The sequence below is a fragment of the Phragmites australis genome, chromosome 11, assembly GCF_958298935.1.
Source record: "Phragmites australis chromosome 11, lpPhrAust1.1, whole genome shotgun sequence".
In the NCBI taxonomy this organism is placed as follows: Eukaryota; Viridiplantae; Streptophyta; class Magnoliopsida; order Poales; family Poaceae; genus Phragmites; species Phragmites australis.
The window spans coordinates 30,953,022-30,966,878 of NC_084931.1; the positions used below are offsets into that span (position 1 = coordinate 30,953,022).

Genomic DNA, 13,857 nt, shown 5'->3' on the forward strand with positions numbered 1-13,857 from the left:
GATGACATTGAAATAGATTAATATACTGTCTTTATCAACCAGAGTTGTTAGTACTTAGTGGAGGGTGAACGCATGCATGTTCAATTCTGCTGCCTCCATCTGCACAGAGTTGGGATTTTTCAAATGCGTGATGTTTTTCAGAGGGACCGCCTGGTCAAATGAATTTTTGCATGTCATTGATGGTTTCAGAATCAGATTTATCAAGCATGATGAAACCCACAACTACCGCAATTCTCCTTTTGCTAGAGTGGGCTGGTTCATGCTGTTGGGTTTTCCTTTGGACTACATCAATCTGAACTTTCTTGATCAAGCTTGTGCAGTTTTTGGCAAGTTGATTCATTGGCATTCTAATACTAGAAATAACACCCATGTTCTGATTAAGTGTTTGTTCTATGATGTGAATAGTGTGCCCAGGAGCCTGGTGGTTAGACAATGTCAGGAATGGGGGGGCATTGGTTGTTCCTGGACAGTCCCGGTCTACATTTTGAACTCTGTAGCTGCTGACCTTCACCCACAAGATGAAGATGCTGCACCACCAGAGAATGGAAACCCACACCCAATGCAGGATCATGCCCCTCCTAGTTTCCCTCATCTAATGCAGAACAAACATGCATACATCTGGCAGCCTCACCATGTTATCCATGAATGGATCAATCCTGGTCCATAGGCTTTGCAGGTGTCTGATCACCAAGAAGGGGTTGCTACCCCTGATATTGTTCTAGCTCTCCAGGCACCCCAACAGAATGTGCACCACCATTTTGTTTCTTTTTCTACTGCTAAGGAGGAGGATGAAATCAGCTCCTCTTCTTCGGTGGATCAAGTAGTCTAGGATGTGATACCTCAGGACAATGAACCTCAGCCTTTCAAACAAATTGGTTCATTGTCCCCTGACCAAATGAACATCTTTCAGAACATGATGTTGCTTTTATGAATAATGCCTTCAATAGGATTCTTGAGGTGGCAAGGATGAATTGTTCGGCACAGAGCAATGCTATCGGTTTTTTGAACTCACGGCAGCGACAACTTACGTTGAATCCGCAGGATATTTGCAGGAACTTGAATCTCTTTGACAAGTCTAACAGCTTTGTGGCTATCAAATATATGATGTAGATGGGCCTCTCGAACAATCTTGATCAAGCTTTTCCCAGTTCTCTGAACAATGGTATTTTATCGTAGAGGTCTGAGCATACCCCTGGTAATCACATCATGTTGCTAGATCCATCACTGTTATCTGATGGATGAACACGATCACTGCTCTTCGGTTATCTGCGATGAGGTTCCTTTGAAACAGAAATAAAGGGGCAACGATGTCTTTCCAAGATGGACATCAACGTAGATATGAGGATCAAGGTGTATAAATCCATCTCTATGACCTATTTCAGGAGGCAAAATGACCCCAAGCCTTTGCCTGCCCAAAAGAGCATAAAAAAGAAAGTAACAGTTCCTCCAGTGGTGGACACAGAGGTAAGAAGGAGTCAGCGAAGGAACAAGGGTTTATCGGGACACAAGTACTCTTCCCTTGCTGGCGCAACCACAACATCTAAGAGAAACACCAGAGTTTCCAGGGATATCTCAGACCTGGCCCTATCTATTGTAATTCTCCCTCCCTAAATGTGTTTCTTGGTCTTTCTAAATTCCCTTCGCTTGAGGATATTGATAATTTCTCTTCGTTGATCCCGACCATATCTATTGATGCTATTTAAAAGGAGGTTGTTGAGATTTGTCGTCTTCTTCCTGGGGAGGTGACGAAGGAGCTTTTGCTGGAGTCAAGGAGGGAGCCTGAAGACTCCCAACATAGTCCTTTACATCTTTAACTTCTATGTGTATGGCTAGGAAAATGCAAAGATATGTTAGTTGGCTCTTTTGGTGCATGTCCAGACTTCCTATTAGTGTGTATAACAACTGCTTCTGCTTATGCAATCTGGCTGGGTGGACTATCTATTTGTATGCCTCAGCGACTGTTTTTGCTGTCCTTAGTACCTGGTACCTCACGATTGGCCTCTCCTGCTGGACTCCTTTTCATCTTTGGTTGCACCCCCCCCCCCTCCCGATTATGAGTTTGGGTTGTAATGCGTTGTTGGTTCAGTGCTGTGTTTTGCCTTTCAACTTGGTTTGTCTCACCTATGGTCAGACAATTGGCCTTTTATCTTTAAGTGTTTGCAATGAATAACTCCTAAAGAAACTGAAACATTCTAAATTGGAATATCAAAGGTTTAAACGCTGAAAGGAAATAGTTGGCCGTTAGGAGCAAAATTGAGATAAGTGCTTGCTCTATCCTTTGTATCCAAGAAACTAAAATGGAAGTCATTAACAACTCATTTCTCAAGAAAATCACCACCAAAAGGTTCAACAAATTGGCTTATGTTCCCTCCAATGGAGTTTCAGGTAGCATCCTTATTACCTAGATCGGATCTCTCTTCATTAACAATATTACCTTTGCTGCTTCTTTTGCCCTGACAATCTCTTTCACTTCCAATCTCAATGCTGAGCAATGGTACCTCATGTCGGTCTATGGACCTTGCCACGGCCCTGAGAGAACAGCTTTCATTGAGTGCTTATAATATCTCCAGATTGATGATGAGGAAAATTGATTAATCCTGGGGGATTTCAATTTCTACTGTTCTTTGGAAGATAGGAACAAGCTTAGAAGAAATCTTGTTAACATTGAAATCTTCAATAATGTTATCAGCAGTCTGAGCTTATTGAAAATCCCTTTAAAAGGAAGGAAGTTCACCTATATCAATATGCAGATGGAACCCCTTCTTGAACAACTGGATTGGTACTTTTCCTCTGTTAACTGGATTGTGGACTTCCCGAACACCCTTTTACTGCCCCTTTCTAAGCCAACTTCTTATCACTCTCCTTGTTATGTTCAAATTGGATCCAATATTTCCAAAGCTTAAATGTTTCGATTTGAAAACTTTTGGGTGAACCAGCCGGGGTTCATGGAGATTGTCCAGGCGGCTTGGAATTCTGACTTCAGAGAAAATTCCAACCCAAAAATTATCTCGGCCAAAATGAATCTTCTTAGAAAGGTCCTGAAGAGATGGTGCCATGGTCTCTCCAACCTAAACAATCTCATCAAGGATTATAACCATGTGCTTCTGATCTTGGAGAAACTTCAGGAAAGAAGACACCTCTTCATCCAAGAATCCAACTTCAAAAGAATCCTCAAAAATCATATTCTCAAGCTTTTATGGTTCAAAAAGGAATATTGGAGAAAGAGATATACCATTATATGGGTCACTTTTAGGGATGAAAGCACGAAGTTCTTCCATGTTGCTGCTACAGAGAGGTTCAGAAAGAACACTATTACCTTCATTGAAGATCGGGAAGGTAGCCTTGTTAGTGACCATGATGAAAAGGCCGCAATTCTTCTAAACGCCTTCAAGGGTAGATTGGGTTCCATGAATAGTTTGAGTGTGTAGTTTGATCTGGATTGTTTGGTTTGCATAGTGAACTCCCTTGATAATTTGGTAATTCCTTCCTCTATGGAGGAAATCGACAGAGTGATTCTTGATATGCCTGTGGACAAGTCATCGGGTCCAGATGGTTTTAATGGTTTCTTCTTCAAGAAATGTTGGATGATAATTAAGAATGACTTCTACTCACTCTGTGATGATTTCTATAATGGTATCATCAATCTTCATGCTATCAATAGATCTTTCATCACCTTGATCCCAAAGAATAACAACCCAACTTCTCCCAAGGATTTCAGGTCCATCTCTCTCCTCAATACTAGCCTCAAGCTTATCACTAAGCTCCTTGCGAATAGATCGCAAAAGGTGATTATCTCTATAATCACAAAACTAGTATGGTTTCATCAAAAGCAGAATAATTTAAGATTGTCTTGCTTGGACGTATGTGTATCTTCACCAATGCCATCAGTCTAAAAGGGAAATGAACATTTTGAAGTTGGACTTCGAAAAGGCCTTTGATATGGTTGATCACCGCACCATTATTTCGATGCTTCAGTCTTTGGGCTTCCATGCAAAATGGATCACATGAATGAACTATATTATGAATTTTGGTGCCTCTGCAGTCTTGCTTAATCGAGTTCCTAGAAAAAATTTCAATTGCAGAAGAGAAGTCAGACAAGTTCATTCCCTCTCTCCTCTTTTGTTTGTCTTGGCCGCTGACCTGCTTCAATACATTATCAATGCAACCTTCAGATCAAGGTGAAAGGATCGAATGGCCTAAGAGGGGGGGGGGGGTTGAATTGGGTGCTAATTTAAAACTTCTACCGCTTAAACAAATAAAACCTTAGCCTAGATAAAAGAGAAAGCGATTACGTGATTTAAACTAGGACAAGACAACTAAATAAACAAAATAACCAAGAGAGAGAATTTTAAAGAAGGACTCGCAATAGCAAAGATACTCAAAGTAAAATGCTGGAAAGTAAATAGTTGGAGAAGACAAAACCGATTTTTTCTCGAGGTTTCGAGAAGTTGGCACTTTCCCTAGTCCTCGTTGGAGCATCCACCAAGGATGTAGCTCCCCCTTGAGTCACCAAGGCTCAAGTGCTCTCTCTTGATTACCCCTTCTCCATCTCCGGATTGGCGGGTATCAAACCAAGTACACCTTCTTTTCCCGGGGCTCCCACAATTCCTCCAAGAGCTCACCGAGAAATCCTCCGATCACCAAGACCGTCTAGGTGTTGCCAACCACTAAGAGTAACAAGTCTTAAGCTTCACTTGACAAAGACTAAGCCTAGACAACAGCTAGATGCACACTTGTTACTCTTTAAGCACTCAAGGAAATCCTTAATCCTCAACTAAGAACTTGGAGTTGACACAAGTGCTCTATCTCTTGCTTCTAAATGACACACCAAGTATATGAGCTGCTACAGGGTCGCAAGAGATGCTGAGAGGTCCAATTGGGTGGGTATTTATAGGCTAAGGATAAAAAATTAGCCGTTGCCTAACAACCCAGAATTTTTTCTTAACGCCGGAAGTTCCGGTGTGAATAACTCACTTCACATCGGAATATCCGGTGCTAATACCTCTGACAAAATAGCCGTTAACTGCTCCATTAGCCGTTAAACCTCCGGTGTTTAATCCGGACTTACGCCGGAGCATCCGGCGCATTGAAACAGGTCAGATGACAGTTTGCAATCTCTCTGTGTAAATTCATTCGGTGATTACTCTATTATACGCCGGACCATCCGGCGCTTTGAAACCGGGCACAAGCTAGTTTGCAACCTCTCTGTATAAAATCATCCGGTGATTACACTTTGCTACGCCGGACCATCCGGTGTGGTTTTCAACAAATTTTCAAGTCAGAACTCTTAGGAATTTGCTCCGGTGAATTCACTCTGATACAGAGGATCATCCGGTGAATTGAAGTTTCGCTGAATTTATCTATTTCAAAACAATTTTGAGTTCTAACTTCTAGATTCTGAACAAAAAGCCTTTTGAGATTGACCTAGCAATATAAAGTCACAAGTGTGCATCGACTATGTCTAGACTCACCTAGGTCAAGCTACAACTCTTAACCCCTCTTTATAGTACGGTCAAAAGACTAAATAGAAATAGAACCTATACTACTCTAAGTGTCCTTCATCTCCTTGTGACACTTAGATCTAAAAGATCCTTATCCTTCAAGTTCCAGTCCTTTGATCGTCCATATAAGCTTTTTAACGGGCAAGAGTTATCAAGACATCATTGTCGGATAAGTTTTTCTTTTTCCTTTATACTGCTCAAAGCACATACGTTAGTCACAAAGATACGGTTGTCATTAATCACCAAAACTCTTAGCTCTTACCTGGGGGCCTAGATGCTACACAAGGGTCTTCTCTAAGCCTATTCAAAGCCAGAGCGATCAGAAGTTTCCCATTCTCCAATATGCTGATGATACTCTTCTGTTCATGGAAGGATCCCAAATGCAAATATTTTGCTTAAAAGGCATTATGCAAACCTTCTCGGATTCAACAGGTCTCAAAGTAAACTACAACAAATCATGCTTAGTCCCCATTGACATTACACAAGAAAAGGCTTCCCTCTTGGGTGGTGTCTTTGGCTGCTCTTTGGGCTCTTTCCCTTTCACCTACCTTGGTCTTCCTTTGGGTACTACCAGGATAAGAGTGGAGATCATGCACCTATAATGAACAAAAAATTGAAATAAGGCTTTCGGCTATTTCTAATTTCCTCATCATGGCTGGGCGATTGGAAATGGTCAACTATGTTCTTTCTGCCCTCCCTACTTATTCTATGTGTACCCTTCGTCTGCTTGCTACAGGTATTCAAATTATTGATAGAGCTAGAAAGAATATCTTTGGAGAGGTTTTAACTCGTCAAAGAAAGCACTAGTTGCTTGGGACAAAGTTTGTAGACCGAAAGCAAAAGGAGGCCTGGGGGTTGTGAACCTTAAAATTCAAAATGAGGCTCTTTTGATAAAAAAAAATCTTCACAAGTTCTAAAATAAAAATGATGTTCTCTGGGTGGACTTGATTTGAGAGGCTTATTATCAGCGAGGTCAGGTCCTCCACCTGGAGCTTAATAAAAGATCCTTCTAGTGGAAGGATATCCTCAAATTGGTGGACCATTTCAGTGGTATTGCTTCTTATAAGGTGGGCATGGGAGACTTAGTCTTATTCTGGAATGATATTTGGAACTCTTCCTTCCTTAGAGAACAACTCCCGTACCTTTTTTTTTTCCTATGCTAGGAATGAGAATGTCTCGATTACTTCCTTCAGGCAAGATATGTCCATTCACAACCACTTTCATACACCTCTATCAGAGCAAAGCATTCAAAGAGTTTACAGATTTAACTGACAAAATGATCCATATTTAGAACGAACAACACTGAGCTGATGAGTGACATTACATATGGGGTTCGAATCTCTACAAAGCAAAAAAAAGAAAAGAAAAGAAGAGTACAATCTTACTTTCAAGGAGATTCAACCATCGGCTCCTTTCTTTTGGATCTAGAAGTCTAAATGTAACAACAAGTTGAGAGTGTGCTGATTGACAGACTCAACACTAGGAACCTTTTTAAAAGGAAAAGATTTAAGGTTGAGGGAGATGACTACAATTATGTGCTTTGCAACAATAGGACTGAAGAGACTGCCTTCCACTTATTCTTCGACTGCTCCTTCGCCTCCAAATACTGGAGGGCTATCAACATCACCTGGAATCTCAACCTCCAATTTTTTCTTATACTGAAAAAGGCTAAACAGGATTGCTGCTATCCCTTCTTCGTGGAAATTTTCATCATTGCGACCTGGAACATTTAGAAACAAAGAAGTGAGTTAATCTTCAGAAAGTTCCCCCGTCCTTCGATGGCTGAAAAGATACTTAGTTCAAGATTTTCTTTTGCAATCAAACTAAATGTCTTCAGACTTTAGGCTGTTGGTTTCCTCCTGGCTCTCTTCTTTCTCTTAGAGCCTTCCCCTTCCTTGCTCCTTTGTTCAGTGTTTTCCCTTCCTCCCTCTTTTTTCCTATTTTTTGGTTTCCGTTTCTATGTTGTCTTTGGCCTTTCGGCTTCTTTTTAATATATCTATCATAGTAGGGGGTTTTCCTACTGTTTCTCCTCAAAAACAGACTAGTATTTTTCGGTGGTTAGTTAAGCTATTTCTTAAGAAGGTCTAATTGAAATGTTTATTTTCGATGTTCCACCAACTCAAGGGAAGGTTCAAGAAAACTGTAGAGGAAGATAGAGCTGGTCTGAGAAATTGATGTGAGAATTCCTTTCAAAATTTTCCACAGATATTTTTAGTCTAAAATCTTTTTCGCTTGGCCCTGTATGGCTATGTCAAGGAGAAAGTCAACTTCACTAGGTGACACACGAGTTATCTTAGTCGTTCATCTCTCTCACCTAATATTTATGTATCCATTGATTTTTTTCACTTACTTTTCAACATAAATCTCAACATAAATAAACAGTTCTAATAAGCACGTGTGTTCTAATAGAATTTTTCCTTCCCTGTGTTGAATCTGGTAGAATTTCTCCATAAGAATCAGCGACACGGCATGAAGTACCAGTGCACCTTAACACGGTGAGACGCTGCTTGGGCGGATCACATGCATAACAATACGGATTTACTGACAAGCGACAACAGAATTGAACATTCAGGTGCCATCATCAGGTTGATCTGGTTAACTTTATACAAAGGTAAGACTTCTCCAGTGGCAATAACTTATCACCATGTCTATCTATCTTAAGGAATAGCGAAATATGGGAGCACGGACAAACACCTAGAGCGCAGCTGAGAGGAGACTTGGATGCAGACGGGCAACTAGCAGACTCCTGTGTCGGCACAATGCACGTATCAGTCTTTCAGTTTGGATGATCAGGGGTTTCTTTGTTCCATGACAGGTACGAGGGGTCTCCAAGGACCCTGAAATTCAGCATCACCAACACACCTGCTTCAGCACTTTATAATTTGCTTGAAGTGTACGTTCAATACGTAAATAGCATCACATTATGGGTCCAACGATGCGAAAAATACCTCGGTTTAACCACGTAGAGAACAACGAAGCACATGGCGAGGAAGAGGCAGATGCCGCCGATGGCCACGTACGCGACGCCGATGAAGTTGTTCTTGCCGCCGATCCAGGACGTGGTGGAAAGGACCAGCGCCTTCGTCCCTCCGAAGCTGTACGTGTTGTAGTTGTTCTGTATCACCACTGTGATCTCATCGCTCGCCATGATGTCCGTCTCGATCCTGCCATATAGTTTTCTGAATGTTGGGAGGGCGGCAGTTCGCATCCAGACAATGAGGTCCTCCTGCTCACTTAACTGAACAAGAAAAAAGGGAAGCGAAATCCAGTAAAAAAGAAGCACGAGAAGTTGAGAACAGTAGCATCTAAAAATGTCTCTTCTGCAGGGCAGAGGAAGTTGTTGCACTTACTGGCAATTTATCGTTCAGCTTAGCACCACCAATAAGGTCCCCCTTCTGGAAATTACTGGGGTAAACATCACTGCCAAACTTGTTGCTCTTGTCACTGTCCCAGGCTATGTTCTTCTTGTTCACTTCAATGGACTTCTTGTTGACAGAAAACGCGTAAGTGTCGTTGAACAAGCTCCAAGCAATCAGGCCACAGGGCACAATCGGAGCACCGTCTTCGCTGGCAGCTTCAGGTTCACAGTTTTTTATCATATGTGCAGAATCCTTGTACCGCAGTTGTTTATCGCTTCTGCTCTTGACATACCTAGGAACATTACATGGTATTTAATCCGACAATGGCCTGTTTGAAATCGAAATAAAATCTGTTGACAGAGTATATAAAGCATTGAATTCTAGGATATACCGGCGATGGTTCTGATAGTAGTTTTCAAGCTGGTAGTATATGTGTATCGGCCTTTTCATTGGTTTCGGCACCTGAAAGATGATACATTACCATCATTACTACCAAATGATCGTGGCAAGCTACACAGTGGGATCATTAGCAAGAAAAAAGTTCAGCCATCAAATGTGTCAAGCTGCATACACCCACATTTCCATTGGCATACTCACAGTGATCGTTCTCGTGCACGCTTTGTCGGTCTTGGTGTCCTGAATGAATCCGACCTTGTCATTCGCTGATACGCACTCGGCGTCATATCGATCGACCAATTCAACGACCTGCATTGCAGCTCAGGTTAACAGACAACCGAGTGCATCAAATAGCGTTGCAATTGAGATTTGAGGATAATTGGTAAAGCTGTATTCGTTTGCATTATTTACCGCTTGTGATGCGGACAGAGAAGCGAGCCCTATCGGGACGAAGACGATGCCGATGAGCGAGAAAGCGCCAATGACCTGTGCATTGTATTCTCAGTCTGGGAAATCTAGCTCTTCATGAATAGAAATTTAGAATGAAGATGTCTGGTGGGACATGAGATGGAGGAGTAGTTACGATTCCAGGAGTTAACAGTGGCTTGCATGCTGGAAGCTCCTGCTGTGTAAACTTAGAATCTGCTCACAACAAAGAGGCTTCAGTTGCATCGATTCCCAAGACATTGGGAATTTGAAATTTGATATGTTAAACATGCACCTTGATTCAAAAACATGTTAGACAAGGAACTAATTACTAATCAATAAGTTTTTACACAACAACCTACACCTAATTTCCAAAAAATCAAAATACATGGCATCGAAAAATCAAACAAAAAAAATCCAAGAACAAAACAGGACACATACACTTGGGCTTCTTGGACCGCCGTGAGGCCAAGGAATCGCTCTCCGACCCTGATAAACTCATCTACACAAGCAACCACAGCGGTGGCCGGTGATCAAAACATGATCGAATTCGAAAACACATTGCATCCTGATCAGATCCTAATCATCCCTTTTTTTACCAGGCTCGAGGGCAAGAAACCGCGATTTTACAATCACCAGGTCGTAGGCGGAGCGGTGCACTCGCAGTCGCGATCCAACCGATCGCCTGGAGGAGGGTTCGTCGTCTCCGGTTGGTTGCGAGGAGGGCCGAGATCGGGGTCACGCGGGAACGGATCCGTCCCTATCCCCCGGAGCTGGAATGGCGGAGCGGAACTTGCCGTACGCCGCCACGTTGCGCAAATCCCAGCCGTCCAGTGAGCGAGCCGGGCAGCACCGCGAACTATTCCGAGGTAGCGCGACGTTTCGGCCCGTGCCGGAAACGAGCTCTCGGAGGACGTCGACGTCTCCATGGCAGGAGTGCAAGACAGCAAGTCAACAACAACGAATGCAGCTGCAGCCGCACGAGGCACGACGCTGACGCTTGAATCGAGCTGCAGCGCAGCGACGGCCGGCCGGCGGCCCCGGCCGCGCGCGGCAAGTGCAAGCTGGCGAGGAGTGACAGGGACACGAACGCCCTGGACGCACGTGCGCATGCCCACCGCGGTTCTGCTCCGACGGCTCAGGAGCCAGGGCCGCTGTTCGTCGTGAACGAATCGCTTCAATCTCAGCCGTTCAAACTCCGACGATCTGACGGACCGGCTCGCGTTCTCCGAAAGACGGTTTCGTGAAAAGCAGAGAGGATCTTGAGCCACGTAATGAGCTAGCTATCTGTGCTCATCTCTTGCTTCGCAAAGCTGATGATTGAATTATCCCGATAAAAACTAAGAGCTTATCGGCAACGCAGAAAGGGCTTTTCTGAACTTTGTTTCCCATAGTTTCCCCTTATACTATGGCTCCCTTTTGCAAAACTATCGAGGTCGGCCATGATAATCTTAAAAAATCCCCCAAGTTTGCAAACTTGCTCCCAAAGAATAGTAATATCTGGAGTCAGCACGAACATGCCACTTTCCACAAGAACGCCAATTCGCATTGGCTGCATGTTGCATGACGACGGCAGCACATGGAAACAAGCAAACAATGGACCGGAAGTTTAATCCTGGCCGCCCGCCCGCAATGCGTTCTCGAGTCAGATTTAGCCTCGCTTTCGCTCCTCGCCGTCCGTTTCCACCCGCGATTCCTTTCGGTTTTTCCGCGCGAACCAGAGGCTAAGGCATGCAGACATTCCGATGCTGAGTTGCTAGGTTACTTCTAATTATCATAGGTCAAGAACACCATCGAGGCATCCATGACGCACACGTACCCCACGACTGTATATATAGTTCAGTTTAAATACTAAACTCTAAAGCCTATAAAAAAGGAAAATTCGTTGCATAGTTTACTGAGGATTCGTGCAAGTTTTGCAGTGAAGATGCTTCGTGTTGCCAAATGTAGTTCCCGTAGAACGCATGATGTGAAAGTGATCCAGTTCTGACTAACTACCCAGGTTTATGTCTAAAAAATGGTCACATCAGTCAGCTGGTTGACAAGTTCAGAACTTCAGATTGGAAGTAGCACTCAACGATGTCACCAACTGAATGCACTCACCTGCAAGAAAATAGCACGGAAATTCCATTTCGGCAGCAGAACAGTTTCTCCACACAAGGATCAAAATTTCTATAATGTATAGTATAACTACAGAAGTCTCCTGCTATGGTACTAGTACATCTTTAAAAACCATGAACAAAATTCAGCTGCCGTCTGAGAAAAAGATATACTTTTGAGGCCAGCAGTTAGCCGTGAAGAGTTCTCCACCGGAGACGAGGAATCGTCCACGCCGGGAGGCTATAAGTAGAGCGCGTCCTCACGGCCCCATCAGCACGAGCAAACCCATCGAAGTCTCTCTGAACAACAGAGCAGGTAGCCGACTAGCCAAGCCAAGCCAAGCCGAGCGCTCTCTCCCGAACAGAGCAGAGCAGCAACACCACCATCCTGCAGTCCATTTCCTCAGTTTCGAATGGGCTCACGCGGCGGCATCACCGGCAAGACGGGGGCTTCACTGCGGCTCGTGTGGGCCATTCTTGCCATGTGTCTCCTTCTGTCCCGTCCCTTGCCATGCGAAGGACGCAAGCTGCCGGCGGCCGAAGAAGGAGGCAGCAAGGTGATGTACTTCGAAGTCGGCTTGGTGCTCAGAGTGTCACCGTCACCAAGCGGCGGCAACAGCGGAAGCGGCGAGGAGGAAGCGGCGGTGTTGCCGAGGGGCTTCTCGCCGACCGGCAGGGCCGAGCGGCTGATGCGGTCCGTGCCGAGTCCTGGCGTCGGGCACTAACTCGTAGCCTCAGTTCTTTTACCTGGTGCACGTGAGCAAGTTTGCAGGGAGATTCTACAAGATTTCTCGGTTTCGCTACTACTTCTATGTTTTTCCTGTGGAGATAAAACCACGCGAATGATCCTTCGGAATGGTGAAAGGATCAGATGTGTTTGTACATGGACCAGATGAAAAAAGTTGTATAAGTTTTTTTTGCAAGAAAAAAGTTGTGTTAAGTTGTGCACGCAACCTAGTGCGCTGGAGAACGCTACGGCGTCCCCTTGCCGTGCCGGTTGCATGCATCAGGTGTTCGGTGGCATTGGACTCGATACTTGCCATCTTGTCTTTTGATATCTCGACTAGTCAGTGTGACCACTTTTTGACTTTTGGCATTTTTTTCAGTAAATAAACACATGCCACTGTGAGATTACGCTAACTTGCTCTTTGTAGAAGTAGGTTCACATCAGGGATTAAAATTTTACCGAAATATACGGAGGAAACGAAATATTTTATTTTGAATTTTTTTTTTACTGATATGTAGGACTCACGGAGCAAAGAAAAAAAATGATCAAAATTTCACAAATTTAAGTATTTTTGCCAGTGAATAAAAAAATTATAAAATTAAATTAAAATCCCTGGTTCAGATATCTACAACCAGAGTTATTACATTTTTTTTCATTACTAGTTAAGTGTCTGCGCGCTGAGATGGGAGTCAAAAACACTCGAAGGCGTATGGTGGCCAGGAGGGGCACAGCCCATGCACAGGCTGGCGGCCCAGCTCCAGCAGAAGCACAAACACAGCAAGCAAGCGGGTCGGCTCAGCTCAACCCATGCGGAAGCCTATGGTGCGCGCTTGAGCCAGGAGGCATCACGGTTGGGCAGGAGACCAGCTTGCAGCCGAGTGAGCCGGGAGGGCCTAGTTGTCTGGGCGAGCGGCGAACTCAACGGTCAACGAGATTCACAGAGCGAAACACAGGGGAGCGAAACACAGGGGAGCGAAACCATAACTGATTTTTTAGGTAGTACAAATACAGATATAGATTTAGGAACCGGAAAATAATAGTTTTGAAACCATTTTTAACCCGCCCAAACTGGTCGAATCGAGGTAAAACCAGTTGGTTTTATTATTACTGGTTTTCAAAACAAAAATACGTTTTCTTTAATGAAAAATGGTTCTAGAGGGCAAATCGCTTCCCTTGAGGGAAAACGTAACCCATGGGGGCGCTACCCGCTACCAAAGACGCACATCCCAGGGCCAAACCAATGCAGAGAACAAAGAACATCAGTTGGGATAAAGAAGGGCGTGCATACGCGAACATGCATACACCTTATGGCAGAACTGACACCCAACCGACGGCGAAGAATGCCTGAT

General features: G+C 43.9%; 1 protein-coding gene across 1 annotated transcript; it reads right to left on the bottom strand.

Moving 5' to 3' along the window:
- Positions 1-8,070: 8,070 nt before the first annotated feature.
- LOC133885412 (ALA-interacting subunit 1-like) lies at positions 8,071-10,676 on the bottom strand. The gene is made up of 9 exons (XM_062325123.1): positions 10,282-10,676; positions 10,124-10,184; positions 9,840-9,898; positions 9,668-9,742; positions 9,458-9,565; positions 9,252-9,322; positions 8,852-9,152; positions 8,450-8,739; positions 8,071-8,338 (listed from the first exon to the last, which is right to left on the bottom strand). The coding sequence occupies exons 2-9, from the start codon at positions 10,182-10,184 to the stop codon at positions 8,278-8,280; spliced, it is 1,026 nt and encodes a 341-aa protein (XP_062181107.1). The 5' UTR covers positions 10,282-10,676; the 3' UTR covers positions 8,071-8,277.
- Between the last annotated feature and the right edge of the window lie 3,181 nt (positions 10,677-13,857).

Bases quoted from the DNA above. Each gene is read 5' to 3' on its own strand.
- LOC133885412 (XM_062325123.1), bottom strand. From the start codon at position 10,184: ATGAGTTTATCAGGGTCGGAGAGCGATTCCTTGGCCTCACGGCGGTCC. The intron at 9,899-10,123 runs GTATGTGTCCTG...TGTTGTGAGCAG, and splicing joins GCGGTCCAAGAAGCCCAAGT to ATTCTAAGTTTACACAGCAG. The intron at 8,339-8,449 runs GTATTTTTCGCA...GCTGAATTTCAG, and splicing joins CTCTACGTGGTTAAACCGAG to GGTCCTTGGAGACCCCTCGT.